A 25,737-nucleotide genomic window follows, 5' to 3' on the forward strand; every position below is an offset into this window, starting at 1 on the left:
GTAACTGCTTAGAGATCTGTGATATACAACTGCGCACTGATTTTAGCGCAGGTCTGAACGCAGCTTTAACGTGACGTCACACGCCCGGTCCCTCTGGCCCGGCCGGAAATAGCGGATCTACAAGCTCACGACGCCCCGCGATGCGACGCGCTGTGATCTTGTAGATCTACCATTTTGTGCGCGCGACACCGTCGGTGACCAATTATAGAAGTGGAAGCTCTTTCCAGCTGTCAGAATGGTACACAACTGTGGTCGAACATCCCATGCAGTGAAAATATTACACTAAATTAAGAGGACTTTATATTTCTCGATATTAATACACTGGCTGTTTAATTTAACAAACGGCCTTTTACGGGACTATTCTTAAAGCTAGCCACGCTATGCTACAAATAGCTTAGCAATAGCATGAATCAGTGTCGAGTGGAAAATCAATAACCTGCAGATTTTGCTGAGCTGTTGTTGACAGGTCTAAGTTCGTCCTTCAGTATGCAGGTATAATTTTATTTAAGTAACATTATTTCATGTGTCTTCTGTTTGTATGTGTGGGTAATTGTTGGGAATGTGAGGGGTTTAGACTTATCTTGTTTTGTTTTTTTTCAAACTTCCGCATACTCGCCATTCGCCAAGGATACTCGCATAGTGAATGCTCAGTCACTTGTCACAAGTTGGCAGGTGTTTTTCTTCAAAATGAAAATGGGGTGTATTCTATTGATAATGGCAATTAAAGTAACTGTAAATGCACTTGACAAAATTACTGGCTATGCCCTTTGCCATAATTTGTATAGCTAATCAGATAATGTTTATGGTACAATGTATTTGGTGTTTATTCTGTTAACAAAGGGGGTTTATTCATTTAATCGTGCATATTGCATATGGGGATATCCCTACTTTTGTTTATTTTGGCCAGCTCCATAGTACATTTTGCATCCATGAAACTTGTCCATATCTTGTGCTTACAGTTTTCAACCAACTTTCTCTCTTTCTCTACAACCTACATTTTGTTTAATATCCCTAGGCCAAGCAAAGATCCAGCTGCCAAGTTCCAGTGGAACTGTGTCTGTCCAAAAGCCCCTTTCTGTTCCCATGACAGTGCATTGTGGAAAACCTCATGTGCCAACTGAAGAATGGCAAGGTTGAGGCGCAAAACTTGCATCACATTAATTGGTTTGGTGCTGCTCACATTCATAGTAACAGTGGTCTTAAAGTCCTTTGCACTGCAGGATTCACCTTTTGGCAACTTTGACAGTCTTGAACCTTTCCCAGAAATCAGAGGAGTTGTAAAGAATGAGATTCAAGTTAAGAGAGAAAACAAGGCCGTTCATCGGACCAAAATGACAGACACTGCTCACTCAGAGAATACGGGTGCAGAGCTGGAAGCTACACTTAGAAGGTTCTCTCCTCCCAACTACAACCTCCATGTCTTCTACTATACCTGGTATGGTAACCCACAGTTTGATGGCAAATACATTCACTGGGATCACCCACAGCTGCCTCACTGGGACTCCAAAGTGGCCCAGGGATATCCACAAGGGAGACACAGCCCACCTGATGATATTGGGGCCAGCTTCTATCCAGCCTTGGGGGCTTATAGCTCCAAAGACCCCTCCGTTATAGAGGCTCACATGCAGCAGCTGCGAACAGCAGCAATTGGTAAGGCAGCAAGAGAATATGTGTGGTGTACCGTGGCTTCCTCCAGTCAATACCTCATTGATTGATTGAATACTTTTATTAGCCAGAAATGTAAACCGCATGAGGTACAGTCAAATATTATGGCTAAAAGGATAACAAAACAAAAGAAGTCCTAGGGACTTGTTTCCTGGTTATGTTCATACTTCATAGTTATGTTATTGTACTTTACTTTGTACCAAAATGAGTTTTGATGCTGTTGGAAAGTACACACTGAAATCAAGTATGGTTCCCTAATGGGTAGTCACTGACCATCTCCTTTGAATGTTTTTTATTATACTTTTTCAGGTGTTCTTGCCGTTTCCTGGTACCCTCCTGGTAGGAAGGACGACAATGGTGAGCCTACAGATGATATTGTGCCGTTGTTGCTGGATGTGGCACTTAAATACTATATAAAGGTGTGTGGGTCGTGTTTGTTAGCTGTCGGCTTCGACATACTGATGAAACATGAACATAAATTAATACGTATAAACATACCATACCATTAAACAAAATTCATAATAATGGGCAAGATTCTTGTCACTGTTCATAATTTGTTTAAGTACAGGTGGCTTTTCACATCGAACCATACCAAGGGAGAAATGAGGCCACAATGTTGGCTAACATCAAGTACATCATTGATAAGTGAGTAATAGTGTGTTGTCACATTAAAATCAAGTACCATTTGGTTCCAAACAGTCAGATTTATTTATTCAGATATAAAGCAGTGATGACAGTTATCTCCATATGCCTATCTGTTCCCATGACTCATCCTGTTTCAAATTATTATTTTATGATCTTTATTTGTATCTCTTCCCTCAGTTATGGAAAACACCCTGCCTTCTACAGACACAGGACAAACACTGGGAAGCTTTTGCCTTTGTTCTATGTGTATGACTCCTACTTGCTGAACTCTGAACAATGGGCCATACTGCTAAAGCACACAGGGAGCCATAGCATCAGGGATACCCCGTATGATGCCATCTTCATTGCCCTGCTGGTCGAGGAGAAACACAAGAGGGACATCTTGACCGCTGGCTTTGACGGACTCTATACATACTTTGCCACCAATGGGTTCTCCTATGGGTCCACGCATCGAAATTGGGAGTCCATGAAAACATTCTGCGAGGTCAATGATCTTATATTTGTCCCTAGCGTAGGCCCTGGGTACGTTGACACGAGTATTAGACCCTGGAACTTCCAAAACACCCGAAACCGCATTAATGGGAAGTACTATGAAACGGCACTGAGTGCTGCCTTGAAAGCCAAGCCTGATATCATCTCAATAACATCTTTTAATGAATGGCATGAAGGGACTCAAATAGAAACGGCAGTTCCAAAAACAAGTCAGACTGTGTATCTAGACTACTCGCCGAACAAGCCATCAGTTTATCTAGAGATGACTCACAAATGGGCAGCAATATTTAGTGGCGAGCGCAGGAGATGGCAAGAATGATAGAATGACAGGTAGGGGGACAAAAGCATGAACATAGTTATAATGAAGATAATTTCAGAAGACAGAACTATGCAATTATGTTTTGCGCTTGAAGTCACAATTTAAAGTATCACGCCTATTTTTTTATTTTACATCACAATGCATCTCTAAGCCATGCAGAGGTTATGCTTAGGTTTCATCATCACTGATATATATTTCCTTCATCAACAACAAGCATAAATTGTGCATGGACATGTAAATTCTGACTACAACTAACCTGAGGTCATCAATAAACTTTTCCCTACATATAAGAAAATACACAAACATCTGTTTTTTTCTTAGTTTTCTTCTGTTTATTTTCTTTCTATAGTTGACAGGGCTGTGCAAAGACTTTTGTTACCACTTTCACAATTTTGGGCATCATGTGCATATGTGATAGATGAGCTAGCCATGTAAATCAGACTTTATATTCACCTCAAAGTTTGAGGAAGGTCTAGGGTGGTTAACTTTTGGCCATTAGTGAAAGTGTTACATTATTTGCAAATACAGATGACTTAATTTGCTTTGATGTGCCTTTTGGTTGGCAGTGGCATCCATGATCCATCTGAAGATATTGGCTATTTAAGTTGAGCGCATCAGTCCCTTTTCCTGCTGAAATCAGATGTATTATTAAGTGTTATAAATTGTCCATGTACATCTAAGTAAGTCTGTACTTGAACTTGAGATACAGTGTTTATGTACTTGATATGTGATAGTACAGCCTGCATTGTACTTTATAGAGGCATCAAATCAGAGAAGATTTGCAAGCAAAGGAGGCTTTTTCTATATACTGTAATATTCATGTGCATATCAAGGAAAGTGGCAGGTGCTTGGCCACTGTTTGGCTCCTATCTGCATGTGCCTGTCAGTTGACATTTGATTTGAAGTGTTGTAATATACACGAGGATTGTCCCACACCCCAGTATCTATTCTGTACATAAACTTGTAAAATCCTCTTTAAGTTGTTTAAGCATATACAGTAGATATGCGTTTCTGACACCAGGTGCTCTCCATTATACAGGCCCACAAGGATACAGGATGCCACATTGGCACTGTTGAACCGTCCAATGCAATTAGAACATCATTTTTTTTCTATAGTTGTCCCTATTCCCAATTGTGGCTCTCCCACCTGCTTCATCTATACTTTTCTATTATGACAGATCCGGTCACGTATGGCTTGTGCAAAGGTATTATACCCTAAGATTATACCGTTAATACTATAATATTTTTGTTATGAGTGTTTAATACTAGCTAAACCTAAGAACGTGTGACACTGACTGCAGTGCTGTCATCTTGTTCTCAGAGCTCGTCGCTTGCTTGAAGAAGCACCACTACAGTATGGTAGAGAGATAGGATTCATCAAGGACTGCCCACAAACAACATCTTCTGCGATGCGAACAGCCACGTCTGCGGGACAGCCCAGGACAAATGTCAGGCTGTCCAAATAGGCTGCTTCATCAATCATGTCCAGAGCCACAGCCACTGTCAGAACATGTCCATTAAAGAGACAAACTAAATATCGTTTGGCCGAGAGAGAGCATTTTAACGTAATGCTCTAATAAAATGCGCCAGCGTGTAAATCATTTGAGTCCTTTTTAGATGGGGATCTCGTAAACCCATCATGAATAACGTCTGACATTAAATCATTAATACATTAATACGCGCGCCTGACGCGAAATCACAGCATCCTACACACAGAGGCTGAGCTCCAGCCTGCAGCTGCATTGTCGGTAAACAGCAAGGTAGCGCATGGGCAGCCAGTAGGGAATTATTCCACATCGCATCACATCCCTGAGCATACATGGCGCCCTCACACACCACGATTAATTTGGTCTTCAGGGCAGGAGGAGTGTATTAGATAGCCATCAGTTGTGCATCTATTTAGAATTCTAATTTCTAACCATTCTTCTTTGCAATAGACTCATAGAGGACACATGGACAGTGGAGAAACGCATACTCTCATGGCAAGGTAGCGGCTTCGGGATCAGGACGATGGATCTGGGCTCATCTGAATCTATTCCAACGAATTCGGCCACCGGCATAAACATTTGTTCGATCCTGATTCCGCATACCTTCGGTATGTTGCAAGGTGTCTTTGAATGAGAGAACGGCTCTGTGAGGAAACGAGACGAAATGCCTTTTATATTCACGTCTGTCGAGATGGTGAGTGCTATTTTCCGCTGCACTCCATGGCACAATATTCAGTAGTATCCTATGTTTTGCAACCAAAACCATCGTATGTTAATTAGAAATTATAGCTAGATTCATTTTTATTTTAGTATTATTATTTGCATTGCAATTCATAGACTTTAGCTTATTTTCCGTTATAGCCTAGGCTACTATTACGGGTTTCTTTCCTACTGGCTATTTGGGCTGGGGATCTGGCACATTACTAGCTATGGGATCATTAAAAGCTTCCACATCGATTGTGTCACTCTTCGTTGTCTATAGATAACGTTAATTGCTGCGATAGTGTTTTAATCGCAAATACTTTTGTCACAGCTGTCCTATTATTTATATTGTGCGCGTCTTGGGTGCGCAAAGGGCGTTTTTATAGGTAACATGCAGTCACTGCCAGACATTCTTATTGTCATCAACTTAAATGCCATATAGCCTATACCGACAATGACACCGATTTTAAGTATGCGCCTTGGTTATACCACCATGCCTTTTGAAATGACCTTCAGCGCTATAGTGCCTGAAAATTATTCTCACCTTGGATGGGATGCCCTTTTGAAAGCCTTGCTTTTGGCCTTCCTTTAAGAATAAAATAGAAACCTGAAATTAAATAATTTCTTATACCCTGCATAAATTAGTACATATGATATTCCAATCATGACATGTAGACTAAATTAGGCTATTAAAACCATTTCAAGCAATCACCCGTGCGTGCCCCCCTTCGTGATTGATGCTACCTAATTGTATTTTTCTGTTTTCTCTGTCAGTTCAACGTAGCCCTGCAGACTACAGTACTCACTCACCCATGCGGTGTCCCAAATACCTCACAATGCATTTGGCAGAACCCAGGCAGTTTGTTCAAAATCTGAATGAAGGCAGGGGCTTCACACCGTCACACGTGTCTTATTCTAGTGTCCGTTGATATACAGTTCAGACATAATTATAAGGAAAGGGGAGAGCTATACAGTGAACACCCTATGCCTCTGACCTCACTCACTGCATACTTGCCAAAACACACCAGAAAGCATTGCCTTATGTGCAGATTTTATGTCTGACTTTGGCCACTACTATCTATAGGCTACTATATAGCCTTTTCACTATTTCATTTCTCCTTTGTTATGTGCAAGCATACTGTACATATGCTACTTATACATATAATGTAGTGCCAGTGTACCACATTCTATGCAAAGCACTGAGGTTATTGCTAATATACAGAAAGTCATGTTCAACGTGTAAGTTATATTTGATATATTGATACCATAAGAGATTAAAGGGCGTTAATAGATTCATCTGACCCCATGGTTGACAGCATCAACATGGAACATGGAATTCACAGCTCCTTGTACACTAGTGAGTGTGAGAATGGCATTCTAACAGAACTGTCAGAAATAGGTCCAATTGCTCTATGTGAACCATTTTGTAGGTCTAATTAGAACAGATGAGTTATAGAAACTCTGCAGTTGTAATTTATAGCTTTTTCAAAGAGGTATAGAGTGAAATGGGGTCTATCGAGGAGGTCTCTTCTAGACTTGGCATCTCTGTTTGCTTGTATGGCCTCTTTATGCAACATGCAGGTGTGTTGAGCCCCAGAGACTTGGTAGAGTCATTGAGCCTTTCTACTCTCTCCAGCCTTAAGATGGCAGTATTTAGTCTACTGGAAATTTCATGAACCCAGAAATGGTGATTAGTATAAACTTGTATGATAGAAATGTTATCTATAGGCCTAATGGATGAAATTCAGCTTGGTTGCTAAAAGTTGCATGTTGAGCAATTTGAGTAATTAGCATAATATGTGACCATACCATTAACAACCTGTATAAGGCAAAGAAATAAAAAATAAGTAGCTATAAGTATAAGTAGCATGTAAGTTGTGACGTGTCAAACTAGGGGGTTTTCATGATTCTGAATCCATTCCAAGCATTAGTTAGCCAAATGTGCTGACCTCATCACATTTGTGATGACGGCTATGGCTGTTTTTAGCCCAAGGAGTGTTTTTTGTGCAAAACTAATGGTTGGAATGGATTCAGAATCATGAAAACACCCTAGTTTGACATGTCACATGATTCTTAACGAATGATGAAATATTTTGCATTATACAGGATGTTAATGTTATGGTCACATATTATGCTAATTACTCAAATTGCTCAACGTGCAACTTTTAGCAACCAAGCTTAATCCCATCTGCTAAGCCTATAGATGACATTTGAACCATAAAAGTTTATACTAACCAAGATTTCTGTGTCTATCATGGGACCCATATGGGGGGCTTTCACTAGACTAATTCTCAAAGTGACTGTTTTGGTGGTGTTTACTGTTTATTCTCCATATTCATTCTCAATTAGTGAATATGAAAGTAAATCATATACTATTCATTTACACAGCTAAATCATATTTATTTAACTTTGTTAATTGACCCAGTTAGAACATGCATTTGCATCAATTGGATTTGTAAGGGGTTGTGTTCACATGTTGACAGTTTGTAACCTCAGGGTTACAGACAGGGAATTTAATTTGAGTTCCATTTACATACAGCATATCAGGCAGCCCACGGGCCAGAATTGGCCCACCAACGATAATATCTGGCCTCTTTTGTAAATACTTTCCAATAACTGACTGACAGTCCAAGTAGTATATATGGACAGCAATAGCATTGAATTCATGAAACCGGGTAGGGATACATTGTTTCTCTCCGTTTTAAGAGACATTGAACTATGAAAGAGTTCTTGTTGCAAAAGGAGCATGACTCTCTCTGTCTCCAGATAAAATGTTCTTTTTAAACTTTTTGATGGACTAAATATCCTCTTAAGTGCCACATTCAAGAATGAAACTTTTATAACAATATAGTTATTATATTACATAAGGTTCCAGGTCCGAAATGTTCCATTGATTGTGTTCTGGCCCATCATCTACTGTCTTTGAAAGAGTTTGGCCCGAGACCAAACTTACTTGCCGACCCCGGCAGTATATGTTTTAGACTGCTGGTTTTGGTCAATGTCACACATTTCTAGCATAATTGATTCCCTTTCTTTCTCTCTCACACTCACTTAAAAGAGGCATGAAACCAGACAGCAAAAATGAGTTGATTAAGCATCCTTAATTATTATTATTCTGCATAATATACGGTTGTGATCTCTTATAACAGCTGTGACCGGCAACATTTCCCACAAACATTGTATCACTGAGAAGAGTGAGCTCAACGTCGACCCAATGTAGGACCCATGACCCCGATCTCAGCACAAAGTCAAATCCACCAGGTCTGTATCATGAACATATAAACGCATATTCAGTTTGACAGCTGCCTTTAGTGACAAATTAACAATGGCATCTTACAGTGCATAGTGCCTCCAAGGCGCTGGCAGAGTAAACATACTAGACTATTGCTTTATATAATGTATTATTACTTTATATATTGATAACACAAATCATATTTGATGTTGAATGAAAAGTATAATGTGATTTGACATAGGCCTACATATCTTACATTTTTAACAGCCGTTCTTGTTTTTTCCTTTGCAGGACAGATTATGCCATCTGCACCTTTCCACAGAATTCTACGACCCCTTTTGCTTGCCACTTTTTTACTGGGATGCTTTGTGACTCTGTTTTTGATGTACTTTAAACCCTCTACCAGCTGGCTATCAGGTCCCATAGAGTCCACAACATCCACAGATGGGGTGAAAACCCTCTTCTCCACCAAGAGTGATAAGAACCTGACCACAGTGCTGGTTTGGCTGTGGCCCTTCGGACAGACCTATGATCTCAGCGTCTGTAGCTCTCTTTTCAACATCGACGGCTGTGTCATCACAGCAGACAGGAACCTATACAACAAGTCGGATGGGGTTGTCATCCATCACCGAGACATCTGCACTGACCTGTCCAACTTGCCACCACCACAGCGACCATCCTTCCAGAAGTGGATATGGATGAACCTGGAGTCACCCTCTCACTCATCCCAGATCCCAGGGATCGAAAACTTATTCAACCTGACTCTCAATTACCGACAGGATGCTGACATTGAAGTGCCTTACGGGTCTATTGTGGCAGCGGATGGCGATGACGACTTTGTTCCACCCAGCAAAAGCAAGCTGATCTGTTGGATAGTGAGCAACTGGAACCCGGACCATGTGCGGGTGAAGTATTACAATGAGCTCTACAAACACATTGAGGTCCACGCGTATGGACAAGCCTTTGGGGAATACATTTCTGACCAAGACTACTTCCCCACCATTGCCAGCTGTAAGTTCTATCTGGCATTTGAGAACTCCATTCACAAGGACTACATCACTGAGAAACTGTACAACCCCCTGTCTGTAGGGACTGTGCCTGTGGTGCTTGGCCCACCCAGGCAGAACTATGAGAACTTTGTCCAGGGGGACGCCTTTATCCATGTGGACGATTTCACTTCGCCCAAGGAGCTGGCCGATTACCTGCTGCTCTTGGACAAAAATGAGGAACTGTACCTGAGGTACTTTGAGTGGCGACGGCACTTTAAAGTGAAGAAGGCCTATTTCTGGGCAGAGCATACATGCCTGGCTTGTGATTACCTGAGAAGGCACAAGGAGTACAAGGCATTCAATAACCTTGACAAATGGTATTGGGGTGGATAATACATCAAAGGGCTGTGCAGTGCTTGCTTTGTGGTTGTGGGCAGTGCTTTTTGAGGTTTTTATCCTTCATGTCCTCATGAAGGTTCATCTTCGACAGTGATCCTGAATGATGATTTTTCTATTGGTTCAGAGGCCCAAATGAGACATTCTTTTTGTAATTTTGTTTCTTTTTGCAAGTCTTTCTAAGCCTTAGTTTATTTTGCTGTTTTGCATATTGTTATTAATTTATGGTTCCTATTTATTTTTTATCCGTTCCAATTCATGTTTTTGTTATGCTGTTTGGGATCGTATTTTGCACTTCATCTGTACACATGACTACATTTGCTGCTATTTTCTTTTTGTATCATTAGTGTGTGTGCTTGACTGGATGTATACCTGTAGAATAGGTTACATACATGTTGCATTCTTTGCCATTTTGTAAACATCACACGTCGTGTCATGAAATTATACAAAATGGACATTGAAATAGTGTGTGCTTGAAGGTGGGAATGACATAATTGTCTGATTGAAAATATTTATGTAATATTTATTGAAGTGAGGCATTATTATGATAAACACTATGTCATCTGTAATAGTGATGCATTAACCTATGCAGTGTTTACTGAACCCACTTGTGAAAGTAGTTCAATGGTGTCATCTTACTGTAAAATGTACATATTGTATATTTTTGGAATTATCAAGCTTTCTTTTTCATATTTGTAATGGCATTTGCACTGCAAAACTGCAAACAAGTGTTACCTACTGGTATCTTTACACAATAAGACAGACTGGGACATAATCTGTAAGGCAAATTATTATTCCAGTAGTTTGTGACACCAGAACAGATGTGCTTAAAGAGATATTGCTAATGTATTTATTTATTTATGTTATAAGGACGACAGAGTTATAATACCATCATTCTGCAGTGTAAAGGTCCTCCGCTTCTTCATAATAATATGTTGCACTCTGATTATGATCTGCAAATGTCTCATAGATTCTAAAATAACAATGAGAGCACAATATAAACAGACATAATAATGAAACCTGTGACCACACAGTCTCTGTGTGGGATTGTTATGTTCTCCATTCCCATCTCACAACAAATCGTGAATATTTATGTACGTATTTTCAAGCATTGGAAGAAAATATTATCATATGGGCGTTGAATTAAGAAATGTGTCAAGCTGAGATCTACCCACATGTTGGGAAACTCTTTTCAGAAAATGTGAATGTGAATTTTGGCAGTGATAATCACTATGGGATTACACGCACACACACACACACACACGCATACATACGCACGCATCCACTAGGGCTGCTAAAATAATATTAGATTTTAGAATATTCCTCGAATATGGGGATTCTTTTAAAATAATAGAATAATAAAATAATAAATAAAAATAATAGAATATAAAAAATAATATTCTATATATCTTTTATGATTATTTGACATGGACAATCCAGAAAACAATGTATCAACTTATGAAGTTAGTTTTTTATTGGATCCGAGCAGCATGTGTGCTGTCCCACTTCCACTGGTATCCATCCTGTTTTTACAATAACAAGTCATTTTCTATGGGGGACATCTTTTCATATATATATTCAAATATTTTTAAGACCAATATTCAAATTGAATTTTTGAGGAATGTTAACATCCCCCCCCCCCCCCCCCCCCCCACACACACACACACACACACACACACACACACTCCTTGAGTCTTCATACCATCCTGTTCTTTGGCAAGGCAGAAAAGCTGAGAGGGGCGAAGATGACTTTTAAACTTTCCTGTTTATTTTTCTGTGGCTTTCTGCAGCTAGCTTACACTACTTACATCACAATGTGAAAGGAAATGTCATTGTGTACAGAAACCACATAATTTATCTAGTTACAGGCTATCCACTGGAACCGTGAATCTACTCAGCTCAACTATACACTTCACACAAAGTCTTGAGTCTTACAGCAAGAACTGTGCAAAACATTTTATGCAAGATGAGTCAGAGTGGCTTTGTGGTCAAACTACTTATGTTTCAGGTTATTTACATGTTGACATTTCTTTACAGTCAATGGGACCATTGATGCTAATTGATTGATTGATTGACTGACTGATTGATTGATTGATTGTTAAAAAACAAACTAGCCCACTAACATAGGTCATTCCCCGTATGCAGCAGATATGGGGAACTATAACCTTTCATTGGGGAAACACCCACAGGTTCTCCATTGATGGAAAACAAGTGTGTTGTATATATTTTAATGTTAAAATCTCTTTCTAACATGGAGGTATCGGGCATTGTACATGGTTTCACTGTACCTATGTTGAGTGATGTTGGTGCTTCAAAATAGCTATGAATGAAAGGAACAGAGAGGATACATTTTAAAATGGATGGCCAGTGCTGGAGACAACAGTTTCATTGTTGTGAGATGGACATTTTCCTCAAGTGAGGCAATTTTACAGCACAGAAGAATACAGACAGTTTTTTGGATTAGGCGGTAATCCTGTTTTCATGACCTAATTGCAGAATCTTGACTGAAATGCAGCAACGATATTCAGTAGCACTTTTATTCATGTGGAAATGTGTGACTCACTGTGCTGGTGGATTTTCTCAGATGGAGCTATTGTGAGTTCAGAAAATGGCATCTTAGGCCGTCCCAGAGTATAACTATGAAACTGTGCTATGGTTTCACATTGTACAGTCTAAACTCATGTATGAAAAAACAAAGGTTTGTTGTTAAACGTGTTTGGTGACTTAGCGCAAACAACATATTTGCTTTTGTGTTGACGGTGCGCACTCTATTCCTCTTTTCCCAATGTCATCTTTTTTGCACAAAGTCAAGCAAGATGATGTTCCCCACTGTGAGTGTGTTACAGTAATAGAGAGTGAATCAGAGGTCTTTGGATACTGTAGGACCTGTGAGACAATGCCAATGTCCAAAACAGGACCCGAATGGATTAAATTCTTCATGTATTGCTGAATATGAGCATTTCTCGAACAATGCCCATTTTCTGTCAGTTGACTTGAAAGATTTGTGAATCAATCAGTGCAAGTTTTTTGCCAAATCATTGTATTTTGCCAAATGTTGTGTAGATGTCTGATACTGTCAAAGAAAATAAAGATATGGACAAATTAGCTGTTGAAGAAGTCACTCCTTGTTGAATATGTGATGTAAAATTATTTATTCAAGCGCCTTGGATAAAGGCGCTATATAAATGCACCATTTACCATTTACCATTATGGTGCCTTTGGAATCAATGGCAAATAGCATAATGGGGGATATTGAATTTCAACGTTATTTGTAGGTAAAAAAAACAACAACAACAAACCAACCATAAATTGGTAACCGACAGCTGTTCCCCTTCCATGAGAAAAGACTGAATAGGGGATCAAATTGGAATGTAGGCTAGAGCAGCAGAAGACCACTCCAGGTGTCACTTCTGCCAGCTAAGAACAGGAAATTGAGGCAACATTTTATTCACACAGGCTCACCAAAACTGGAAAAATGTTGGTCTGATGAGTCTCGATTTCTGCTGTGACATGTCCCTCTGTGTCCCTGTCTCTCTCTATACATGTGTACATGTCTCAGACAGTCTCAGACAGACAGAGTGCATGCATGCCTGCACACATGCGCACGCACACACACACACACACACACACACACACACACACACACACACACACACACACACACACACACACACACACACACACACACACACACACACACACACACACACACACACACACACACACACACACACACACACACACACACACATATATCCCATATCTGCTCTGAAGAATTTGGCCATGTAGATGCCAGAACAAAGCACAAACAGTCTACAGTCAGAAGTCGTTACTAAATAACAAATGCAATACAAAACTAGAAAAAGTGCCCCTCGGGGAACAGGTCTCTACCAGGCCAGGTCAAGTTGTGGCCTCCTGATGACGCTATAATAGGCCAATGTAAAACGGGTGCCGTTTGTTCTTACACCATTGATGGCAATTGGATGATTTGAGGCATTTTGTTCCAAAAATGTGTTTTGCAAAAATCCACCTGTTGGTGGCACTATAACAGGCCAATGTGAAAAGGGTGGGATATATTCCTCAGCCTAGTAGGAAAGTATGTGAAAGATTTCACGTAAATTGCACGCTGTGTTCACAATTTGAGGCTTGTTGTTTCGAAAGGGCAGATCCTGCAAACTTTGAAAGAGAACAATGTTAGCCAATTAGGATGGAATATGAAATATCGGACATATCCATCTTGAACACATAACTATAGAGATAGTGTGTAACAATTTGCGGGATTTTTGGACAGAATCTGGAGGAGTAATATCCAAAAAATAGTTTTTCAAAAGTCGGCCTCCTGGTGGCGCTATAACAGGCCGTTCTGGAAATTTCAGAGGTTCATCTTGTCATCCAGGGAGTGTGTGTGCAAATTTGGCATCGACCGGGTTAATTAATGGTACCGGAGATTAGCTGTTCACAGACAGATGGACGGACGGACGGACGGACACACGGACGGACGGACGGAGTGCAAAACATACTCTCTCCCCATGCTTTCGGTGTAGTGCAGGCCTACAGTACAGCATTGCGACCAATCAGATTGTGCTAAGGTAGGTAGATAATGTGTTTCTGATAGTGGTGGAAAGTAACAAATTTTAAGTACTGTACTTAAGTACAATTTTGATTTACCGGTATTTGTATACTTGAGTATTTCTATTTCCAATACTTTTACTTAGGTAAATATTGTACAACTACATTAATTTGAAAAGTTTAGTTACTAGTTACTTTGTAGATTTTGATTTTGATTACAAAACATACATTAACACTGTAGATCTGCTATTTTCAAAGATTGTCTGATGTGACGGGTGCCAGGAGGATGTTTTTCTTTTTTTTTTGTTCTTATATATAATAATGTGACTTTCTGGCCACGGTCATATACATTTGAAAACATGAAATGGGATCTAATACTATTGGTACTTGATACCAGTCAATACTTTTGTACTTTTACTCAAGTACATTTTGAATTCCAAACTTTTACTTGTAATGGAGTAGTTCTACATTGCAGTATTGATACTTTTACTTAAGTATAACAATTGAGTACTTTTCCCACCACTGGTTTCTGATATGGTCTGATTCAGAACAAGCCATGGTTCACATGAGGTCATAATTATTCATGACAGTCATGTTCCAGGGCTATTATTCAGAACATAATTTTCACAACTTTGTTTCATCTTTCATCATTTGTCAGCATGGACTCATTAATGAGATTGATTGCTCCCAACAGAGATCAATTGTCTTTTTGGATGTCATATTATTTCAGATTTGAAACAAGAATATTTGTAACTGTTGTGTTAGCACAGTCATTGCAGAATATGTCCTACCAGCATTCCTGGCTCTGCTTATGAACATTGAATGAATGACTGACAAATAAACCCCTCTTGATTCTCTGGATTCTTGCACTGAACTGACTTTGTGCTCTCTCTCTCTCTCTCTCTCTCTCTCTCTCTCTCTCTCTCTCATTCACACATTATTGGTCTAACCTGTCTGTCACCAATTAAATATCAAGAGAGAGACACACAAACAGACACAGCAGCAGTGCTGAGGATTCTTTCTCCTCTTTTGTTTTACTTTACCAATTGTTTTACTCAACATACTCCGGATTGTTGAGTATTGTTGTATTCGTTTTGGGTGAGAGATTGGTACTCTAGTTTTCAGGTTTTGTTTGGTATAGATTAATGCTATTGGGGCTCTGTATATCCTTGGTGTAATGGAGAGGCTAACAGAAATTACCATGTGTTGAGGCAAACTGAGTTGGAGACACTTTAATCTTCTATTATTATACTATAATTCACGGAATCTCCGCGCCACGTCACCGGCGTGTGTTTGTCCCACAAAATGTCCCTGGCATAACTCTGTGTAGTCAAGGATTTTGGGCAGACAGAGACAGACATGCAAGAAAAGTATTGGCCAGATATTTTTTCATTTTTTTTTTTTTTAAATGAATAAATGTTTAGGTAACACGTGGTGTACATGAAATGTTTGGACCATCAGATAAGATCCAGGGTGTGGATCGTGTCAAATGTAACGTATGTTGCCTATTATAACAATCTTGCATTTAGAGCAGCTATCATTTCCACAGTTGCTGCCTGCTGTATTACACAGTGTCATGCAATGTGGTAATGCAGCAGAGGTATAAATAGGGCCTAAAAGCTATGATACGTGATGGATGGGAGCGTGGAGAGCATTTCATGATGTTTACAACTCAATTCTCTGGCTGTTGTTAGTTACCCCGTATCCTTGCTAGCATGCTGGTATTTGGAGACATCTCATCCAACACAGCGTTGACAAAGCTCAAATTTCCTCTACTGCAAAAGAGATGGCCAAATCCTTACTTGAAATAAATGAAACATAAACACTGAAATAATCCACTGATGTCAGCAGACTCAGCATGGGGATTAACATGAAAGTTCAGGTTCAAAATTCACAGCAGGATTTGTCCCTCTAACTAGGAGCTCTCAAGAAAGTGTCACGTGAGAGTTCACTGCCTTCATTAGCATTAGTTTCATATTGACCTAGTTACATAATAAAACAACTTTATGAATTCTTAATTCTCTCTGGCCGCCTTGAATTCCTCATTCACTCTAGAGTTGTATAGTTGTAGATGTCCTTGTAAATGTTAAGACATAATTCTCAGGCAAAACTATACAGTATGTCTCAGCAGTGATGTAATGCTATTTTAAAATAGTTAACTCAAGAAAAATACCCTATTTACTGTAAATGCTACTCCCTCAATCCTCCTGGAATCCAATTCAGTAGTGTGAGCCATCATCCAGATCAAATTCCTGCTATAGCTATTAATGCTACTGCATGGAGCTTAATCGAGGTCATTGCTTTTGCCAGAATCAGAATGTGGAATATTTTCATAGGAAACTTGTGGAGTTGTGTATTTGTGCTGCAGTGTTAGTGTTAGCCAAAAAAGCACAAAGCACTGGGGGAGTGAAGTTAGTATTCCTGGGAAAATATTTCTGCTGTCATCACAGCTCAAAGCTACAGGAAAAGAGGAGGTTGGTCAAGGCACTCAAGTTCATCTTTGCGTTTTGCAGTTGCCTGAGGCTCAACAAAGATTCTGCATTCTTCTAATAGGTAAGTTTACGTTTGGTCATTTCTAACAATTTAGAATATGGCAAATGAGTACTTTTGTCTATTTACTGTCCCAAATACTGAAAGAAATCAGTTGGATTGTCACGGATTGATGAAAGCTCTTTACTAGCTTCTACATTCTGAATAGTATACAACATTCTCGTCTCCTTAGCACCACACATCTTCTATACTGTATCTGATTTCTGACAGGTCTTGTCAACCACTCCCACCATGACTCAATTGGCGAGATTGGTGGTGGGGTGGGCATTACCCTGGCACTTACAGTGCCTCCCTGAAGGGGTGTAAGGTTTTGCTAGATCATAGAATTTGTGATTGTACCTCCTTGTCCCCTGGCATCCCCCAGTGTGGCTATCTTGTTCTGTCTGAATGCTTTGCTGAGAGCAGGCTCTCCATGTCAGAGAAGAGTTTTGAGCCTGGCTCAGGAACAGGTCTGTGTGACTCCTCTCTCCTCCTCATTAACTACCAGAGCTCCCCCCTCGTCTGAACCTAATGGGTCCCACTTATACTGTCATCACCATGCTGACTAAATGTCAACTCCAGTTCGGCAAGGCTTTTGTCCTTCAGAGAGAAATGCCTGTATAGCGTTGATCCCTCTAGTCTACCAGTCACCACCTCAAAGGAGTCACAGAAAATGCATCCGTTCTTCTCTGAGATCATTTGATTAAGTGAAGGGGGAAGGGGACAGCCACACTGACACCTCACTCTAAAGATGAAATGCGTTAGAAATAAGAGGACATCGGAGTCCAGGTCAGATAAAGGCCTTTCTATTTGGGCTAGACAGCGAGCATACGAAATCTGTTGGCAGCTTCCCCCTGGTTGACTTCAGAGGATTAAACGGGGCAAAGGAATATGCAAGATCAGCAAGCTTTTTGCTCTGCAGAGCTGGAACAGTCTGGCATCTATCTAAAAAGTTAATAATCTAAGAGACAAAGACAGCCTCTGGTCCTGTGATCTGCCAGAGATTGTGTGAATTGGAGAGGGCATTTATTGTATAGTTGAGCAAATTCATTAAAAAAAAAAACCTTTATTACCCTACACAAAAATAAAATAATTTAGGAGTCAGGACTATTTCATGAAGTTGACCGACTGAGTTTTGTTGGAGCCATTAGTGGTTTTTGTTTTTTGCTGATGAAAATAGGTCAGACCCACAGTGACGTGGTGCCACAGGACAGACATACAGTAGCCTACCAACTTATGCAACAAAGACAGGACACATGTGAGTGGCTCAAACAGCTGTAACTGAAGTGAGGGTTTATTCAAGGTCTGGCTTTTTTAATTTGCATCTGCTGATGTGGACTCAGACGGCAACTGATACACTGCCATCGTAATCCAGAGGTTGAAAACTGTAATCCAATGTATCCTCCTAATTACAAAGAATTTAGCTAGGCCTAGGACAATGTCATTTTAAAAGAAGCCATTTCCCATTCCCTGAACTATTTCCTGACCCCTAAATCCACAACCTGGTCATTTTCAACTGTAAGCCAAATGCGGGGATACAGCATGTCCAAATGACAGCTGAATGCAGGTCAACAATAACTTGGGTCTATCTCCCCCTGGCCCATAGAGGTTTGTCGACATCACTCAACACAGCACATTGGAAAACAAATCCAGTTGTCTGGCAACCAGTTCAACACATTTGTATGGTGTGCCTATTCCGAGGTGGAGACCCATATGGAATAACTGCATTGCCATTACAAGACTGAATTGCCTTACATGTAAGGGAATTGTATCCCAGCTATGTGTCTGGACTAAAGAGAGAAGATGTGTTGAGGAAGTGTGTTCAACTAATCAGAGTTGCATTACTCTCTCAGGCATATTCCACTCACACTGACCTTCCTGTGTGGGTGTATGAAGGATTAGACCTCTGTGCTGGGCCGATCGTCTTCTAAGCCTATTTTTATAGACCTCTGCATCCTGATCCTCCTGAAAAATGATATGACCACATGGTCAGAGATTCAAATGTAATTACTTGTCTGTCAGTCAGAGGTAATCAAGCACAAGGATTTTAATGAGGTGGCAAAGTGGTGGTTGGTATGCATGGTGTTTGAGTACATGCTGTCTGACATTATGTATTTTTCTTCCATTTCACTTAATGCCATTTGTTTACTTGATACAGCCAAACAGTTCCATATCAACTAGTTCTTATGTAATATCCAGGACACTGTGGTGAGATATCTTCCCATGTCAGAGACATGCAGGGCCCATTAAACACAGTGAATCACAATGGATGTGATTTTCAAACAAAATTCCCCAGTACAATCAAGCAGCCATTTCTAGTCTGTTGATCACAAGTGTAGTAACCTATTATATCCACTGTCAGTGTTTTCTTCTATTCAATCTTCAATCTAGGTGATGGCCACTCTTCTATGGCTTTACTGAAGCCTTGAATCTTCACAGAGTCAAAGCTGCCAAACATCTAAAGCTACTGTCATAAGCCATTGACAGTGCCAGGCAATATTCAGTGCCTGGCATCTACTTGGCTGTTGGCAACTCCCCACCGTACAGTAAGTCAGCTACTGTGTGGAGCAGGCATAGGCCAGGCCCATAAATGTGTTCAGGCATGACGTCGACATGCCATACAAATAGATAGTATAATATACTGCACTGTGGTTTTGAGGCTAAATCTGAAAATTAGCCTGTAAGTAACAGCGTTACTGTGTTCAGCAGTTTTATGAGTGTAGTATTCTTCAGATGATGTGAAACTGATGCCAAACAAATTTACTTGATTTAAGAATATAACAGGAACTTCAGGAAGATTTGTTTGGTGCTTGGTGGCATGTACACCATCAACTCCCTTAAAAGGTGGAGAATGATACAGTGGAGCATGTACAGTCTCCCCAGAGATTATCGCTAATAAGAGGGCCAGTATTTATAGATGAGCCCCCCAATGTATCCCCTTAATCCTGCCTCACCCCTTTCCATGCCCACTCCACTGCTAGCATTGCTCTGTGCAGACCCAAGCTCAGTCCTGTCCTCTGCCACACATCAACTGAGGTAGAGACTTAGTTACTTCAACAGAAGGTCACTCGATCTTCACCATTTGCCAGTGCTTTTGGACAGGAATGAAAAATTGCTTTTCCGATGACAACAGGAAGATATTGCTCAGGCTCTGATTGTATGAAGGAGCATCTGTTACTGGAATTTTGATTTCTCCTTTTCCCCCCTATATTCAGTTCTCTACTCTTTCACTCTCCTGCAGCTATAGGAAGAGAATCGAGTGACCATGTCCATGAGTGAGCGTTTCGACTGCCATTACTGCAAAGACTCCTTGCTGGGGAAGAAGTACATAATGAAAGAGGACACGCAGTACTGCACTAAGTGCTATGAGAACCTGTTCGCTAATTGCTGTGAGGACTGCTCTCTACCAATTGGCTGCAACTGCAAGGTAAGTGCGAGCCAACACTGACCTGAAAATAAAGGCTTCTACGTCAGAGATGAAGGAAGTAGCTATAGGAAAGGAACAATTTAAGTGCTGAGCTTCTTAAAGTAGGCCTACTTGAAGGAAAAGGTTGCGCATATAAACAATGTTAACCACATGATTATTATGGTCAACCCAAGGACACACCAACACAGTATCTACTATCTACAGACTATAGTTATTGTCATACTTTAGTAACCTACCTAACTTCCGCTGTGATTGAGCTTTGCATAACGTTTGTAGTAGCTAATTGGCTGTTGTTGGTTACGTAACCAATCTATGTTTTACAATCGTTTATAAAGACATGAATTCCCTTGCAGGGGCAGAAGACTATTCAAGTGTTATAGACATTTTCAAATTAGGGAGGGGCCTATAAGCGACTGCGGCAACCACACTTTGCAATTTTTCAAAATTGCGACTTTTCTATTTACTTGCACAAGCAGAGCACACAAGTAATAGTTTTCGTTTTCGTATGTCGCAGTTTGATGTGTATGCGCCGCGCCAGCGTATGACGTAATGACTACTTGTGCTTGATATGACAGTGGTGTCAGATTACATACATGTGTACATAGGGGCATTACCTTTAATCCTCCCGACACTAAAACATATCGTCATTACGTCACCATCGAAAACCAATTACACCCTGGCATTGGGTCCTTTAATCCACATCTTTATTACGTCATCATTGAGAGCTAGTTGTACCAGTTATACCCTGACGTCATATGCTGCTACGATACATACGGAACAAACGGGGCATACGCAAAGTAACCACAGTATACCGCTAATCAATTTACAAATTACATGAGCATTTGTGCCTGTCGTAGACATGCGCAGAGTAAGTTCCATCAGGGAACCTCAGTGCAGTTGCTACCGGCCGTTAATTGGGCCGCCTCAGCATCACGCTCTCATTCACATGATTCACTCAGCCAATCACACACTCCATCTTCATACCGGCTACTTTAACCAGAGGTTTGCATTCCTCTGCCTTCTTGCTTGCTTGCTGCTGCTGTATCAGTGTGCCGCTGTATACAAACCTGCTGCACACCCACCTCCACCCCAGCTACCACCTGTCGTTTTGGATCTACTGTTTAGGTACGGGGGATTAAGAGTCCCTATGGTCGGGACTGATGCGCTTGATCTGAGTACCTAAAAAGCAGATCCAATACATCGCCAAACCATAATAAATGTATTGCTCATCTTATATTAAATAAATATATATTCCATCCATTCTTGAGTTGTCCTGACTGAAATATACATAGAGGCATTTCCTTTAATCCACTCGACACTGATCGACATATACGTCACCATCGAAAGCCGTCACTCATCCGTATTAATTACATAATTGATTGTTGTTTCAAATACTTAAATAGAATTACCTTCATGTTCCTTCATGTTCTTCAACAGTTCTTCAACAGAAGAACATGAAGGTAAATCATGTTCTTCTTTCACAGAGAAGCTGAGATTTGACAGTTAGTAGCGGTCGACAGTACTTGCGCGCTCTGCTTGCGCACTAATAGGCCATTTATGGCCTACTTGTGTGCAACAAGCAAGTATAGGCACTCGACAGAGTGCAGTTCTAGTTATTATTATTATTATGGGATGTTTATATATTCAGAATTTCAGATAAATAGTGGAGAGACATGAAAGCAATTAAGGACAGAGATGAGGGGATGGCATGCATATCTCCCTGGTCGAATTGAACCGGAGACCGATTTTATGAAGTTGTTTTTGTTTATATAATGTGTGTGTGTGTGTGTGTGTGTGTGTGTGTGTGTGTGTGTGTGTGTGTGTGTGTGTGTGTGTGTGTGTGTGTGTGTGTGTGTGTGTGTGTGTGTGTGTGTGTGTGTGTGTGTGCGCGTGTGCGTGCTTGTGTGTACTGTATAATATACTGTATATATAGAATATGTACAGTGGTAAGTACAGTAAATACTGTTTTTGAACTTTGTAGGACCTGTCTTATAAGGATCGCCATTGGCACGAGCAATGCTTTAAGTGTGTCAAATGCAGCCGCTCTCTGGTGGAGAAGGCCTTTGCTAGCAAGGATGAGCTCCTGATGTGCACAGAGTGCTACTCCCAAGAGCACTCCTCCAAGTGTAACACCTGCAAGAAAACCGTTATGCCAGGTATGGCACACTTTACCTCTCAGAGTAAAGTCAAGGCATGGCAATTGTCTGTGTATAGCACATTTCAACAACAAGGCAATTCAATGTGCTTTACACAGAACATCAAGCAAAGGAAACACAATAATACAATTATAAAATCAGTAAATCACATTAGGATGCATGAAACAAAATAAGTCAAATGTAATAGATACATTTACAGTGCAGACGAAAAAAGAAAAGAGAAAAGTAAAAATAACTAAATCAAACTACTACTGTCTGTTCCTCTATAAAAAATATATAAAATAAAGGCGAAAGCCGAAAAAAAAAACATTTTAAAAAGGCAGATATTATGAGCTCCATTTTTGTCGCCGTCGCAAGTCAGCCGCTGCCCGAAAATTACTAGTGTAGGAGCTTGCTTTGTCCCTAAATGGTATTTTGGTCCAGGGTCACCCGCTATCTATTATGCCGACACCGGTATTTGCGCCTAGATGTGTGTGGTCATAGGCGTGTTGGGCTGAGGGGCGAGTGCAGCACAAGTGAGACTTCAAGGCAAGCAACTCATCACTCTTCCATGGGAGACTGTAAGGCTATGAAGCAATATAGCACTGGGCGTAACGGCAACGGATAAGGGATCTCTTAAAGGCAATGGCATGTGGCACAGTGATTGGTTTAATTATTGTAACGCCCAAACCACACCTATGCATAATGTAACGGGTAACAGAGGTGTTTTAGGGATTTGGACAGGTAACCAAAATACCAACTTTAGTGGGGGAACACCCCTTCCCCACTGCTAAATCCCCAAAAACTGTAGTTGGAAAGCTTGGACGAAAATGGAGCCCTATGTTTTGTCCGTCCTCCGTCTGACTGTGATCTGCACTGAGAGGAGCATACATTTCTTGTTTAATTTGATCATTTATAATATTAGATGAATGACAAAAGATTCCAAATTCCAAAGCAACTCCAAATCCAACATTAATAATGGATATATTAATATATTAATGATAATATTAATATGTTTTATGAAATATAAAAATTCTCTTTCCGATCATTTGAAGCAAAATGACATCAGACCTTTAGTTCATTGCAACGATTACCTCATCTTCGTCCCATACTAGATTATTTGGATTACATTGTCCTGCCTAACCCTACAGGTATAGAGGTGGTCTATTTATGGTCAGAATGTGTTACTGCCACTGAGGTACCATATGCTGACTAAGCTGCTCCTTTCTCCCCTGTGCCAGGTTCCCGCAAAATGGAATACAAGGGGAACAGCTGGCATGAGACCTGCTTCCTGTGCCACCGCTGCCAGCAGCCAATAGGAACAAAGTCCTTCATCCCCAAAGACACCAGTTTCTTTTGTGTGCCCTGTTTCGAGAAGCAGTTTGCCTACCAGTGCTGTGCCTGTAAGAAAGTAAGTTTATGGCCCATTGTTGTATTTATTTTGACTGCTGCTATAAATCTCCCACGCTGTCCGGCATTTTTTATCTTGCTTACAGTACTGTGTCTGAATACTAAGGGGGTGGCTAAAGCCTCTGCGTGTGTGTATGTGTATACGTGCATTTACGTGTGTACACAGTAAAGTCCTCTGTGTTAATGAATCCATTTCTACACTAAAGAGTTGCTTGCTCTTCGCCTTTCTTTTGTATCTCCCTCAGGCCATAACAACAGGTGGGGTGACCTACCAAGACAAGCCCTGGCACCGTGACTGTTTTCTCTGCATTGGTTGCAAGAAGCAGCTGTCAGGACTGCGCTTCACCTCTAGAGAGAACTACCCTTACTGCCTGGACTGTTTCAGCAACCTCTACGCCAAGAAGTGCGTGGGTTGCACCAAGCCCATCACCAGTGAGTCACAGACTGTGCTAATGCTTTCATTCATTTTGACACCTCTCACGGAACTCCACAGCTTAGATTTAGAGCCTCTATTTACAGATGGGGGGGGCTACCAACTCCACAAGGTGAAGATCCTAAATTAACTTGCTTGTGACTTGTGCGCAGGCATATATGTACTGTACAAACAGATGGCTGTGCATCTGTGTGTATGTGGGTGTCTGTGTGTGTGGCTATGTGCCCATGTTGCGCACGTGCAAGCAGTCATTTGTACGTTATGCATGTGTGTGTGTGTGTTGCATTTTTTCATACATATCTGATTATATCTGTCTCTGTTTTAATGTGTAACAGGTCTGGCGGGGGCCAAGTATATTTCTTTCGAGGAGCGGCAGTGGCATAGTGAGTGCTTTACCTGCGTGCACTGCTCTGTCTCTCTTGTGGGACGCGGCTTCCTCACCCAGCGAGACGACCTCCTGTGCACCGACTGTGGCAGAGAGAAGTGATCCTCCTTCCGTGGGGTCTCTCTCCCTCATGGAATCAGAACATGGTGTAATTATAATGCTTACTAATGCTTACTACTACTTACCTCTGGCTGTTGCATTAGCAAAGCCAACAACCAAGCTGGTGAATTATGCATATTATAATAAATGTCACTGCATATCCCGGTACAATGTAAAATTCAGAGTGTCAATTTTACTGTCAAGAGAATATAAAAATGGCCCATGCACACTTTTGACCCTTGGAATTTGACAGTGTATGACAACCATGGAAACATGCTGTTTTACGTGTTCTAAATACCTTAAACAATTTAAAGGAATGTAATGTGGCCTTCTCAATAAATGTTCATAATGAAAGAGACTTCCATGTTTCTTTGCTCATATACAAGTAGTATAGAGGACATGTGTCTATGTTGACAACCAATGATTGCTTTACATATGGTTTGTGTCTGAAATTCAGTCATTCTTATTTGCCACTACGTACTCACGTACTGTATGCCACAGCATGGGGTTTGCATTGGTTCCCATTGTTTGAACAAACATCATAGTTATGCATGTAAATGCTCTTTGCTCATCCATGATAATCTAATACCTTGTGTAAATCATGTTAAACGTATTACCTAGATGTAGTTGACATGTTACTTAAATGACAAGTATTATACTATTGTTATTTGTTTGTGTTCCTGATGGCTATATGTCTCAAAAGCAATTTCATTTCATTTTATTCTAAAAGATTCCTTCAATTTGTCAACAAACAATTAAGGAAAATATAATGTGCCCATGTGAGATATGCATATGCTTCATGCCAATTTAAAATCCTCCAGTC

At 40.5% G+C, this 25,737-nt stretch overlaps 3 protein-coding genes across 7 annotated transcripts; all 3 read left to right on the forward strand.

The window, feature by feature from the left end:
- Positions 1 to 216: 216 nt before the first annotated feature.
- On the forward strand, positions 217 to 3,396 carry manea (mannosidase, endo-alpha). 2 transcript variants are annotated; one of them, XM_083791532.1, is made up of 5 exons: positions 217 to 508; positions 1,022 to 1,650; positions 1,975 to 2,084; positions 2,234 to 2,310; positions 2,488 to 3,396. In XM_083791532.1, the coding sequence occupies exons 2-5, from the start codon at positions 1,125 to 1,127 to the stop codon at positions 3,119 to 3,121; spliced, it is 1,347 nt and encodes a 448-aa protein (XP_083647658.1). In that variant the 5' UTR covers positions 217 to 508; positions 1,022 to 1,124; the 3' UTR covers positions 3,122 to 3,396. The 2 variants fall into 2 exon arrangements, with proteins under 2 accessions (XP_083647658.1, XP_083647659.1); XM_083791533.1 differs by having other exon boundaries at positions 217 to 492; positions 1,016 to 1,650.
- A 1,776-nt stretch (positions 3,397 to 5,172) lies between these two features.
- On the forward strand, positions 5,173 to 9,924 carry fut9a (fucosyltransferase 9a; the record flags this gene model as incomplete). Its single annotated transcript, XM_083791231.1, has 3 exons — positions 5,173 to 5,302; positions 8,460 to 8,571; positions 8,834 to 9,924. The coding sequence occupies exon 3, from the start codon at positions 8,842 to 8,844 to the stop codon at positions 9,922 to 9,924; it is 1,083 nt and encodes a 360-aa protein (XP_083647357.1). The 5' UTR covers positions 5,173 to 5,302; positions 8,460 to 8,571; positions 8,834 to 8,841.
- Positions 9,925 to 17,018: 7,094 nt separating this feature from the next.
- On the forward strand, positions 17,019 to 25,328 carry fhl5 (four and a half LIM domains 5). 4 transcript variants are annotated; one of them, XM_083791329.1, is made up of 7 exons: positions 17,019 to 17,049; positions 19,417 to 19,571; positions 20,267 to 20,452; positions 22,434 to 22,608; positions 23,829 to 23,998; positions 24,243 to 24,429; positions 24,766 to 25,328. In XM_083791329.1, the coding sequence occupies exons 3-7, from the start codon at positions 20,291 to 20,293 to the stop codon at positions 24,915 to 24,917; spliced, it is 846 nt and encodes a 281-aa protein (XP_083647455.1). In that variant the 5' UTR covers positions 17,019 to 17,049; positions 19,417 to 19,571; positions 20,267 to 20,290; the 3' UTR covers positions 24,918 to 25,328. The 4 variants fall into 4 exon arrangements, with proteins under 4 accessions (XP_083647455.1, XP_083647454.1, XP_083647453.1 ...); XM_083791328.1 differs by having other exon boundaries at positions 17,025 to 17,049; positions 19,388 to 19,571; XM_083791327.1 differs by lacking the exons at positions 17,019 to 17,049; positions 19,417 to 19,571 and adding an exon at positions 19,995 to 20,061 and having other exon boundaries at positions 20,241 to 20,452.
- Positions 25,329 to 25,737: the final 409 nt, after the last annotated feature.

The sequence above is a fragment of the Protomyctophum parallelum genome (genome assembly GCF_964188405.1).
Source record: "Protomyctophum parallelum genome assembly, chromosome: 20".
Classification (NCBI taxonomy): domain Eukaryota; kingdom Metazoa; phylum Chordata; class Actinopteri; order Myctophiformes; family Myctophidae; genus Protomyctophum; species Protomyctophum parallelum.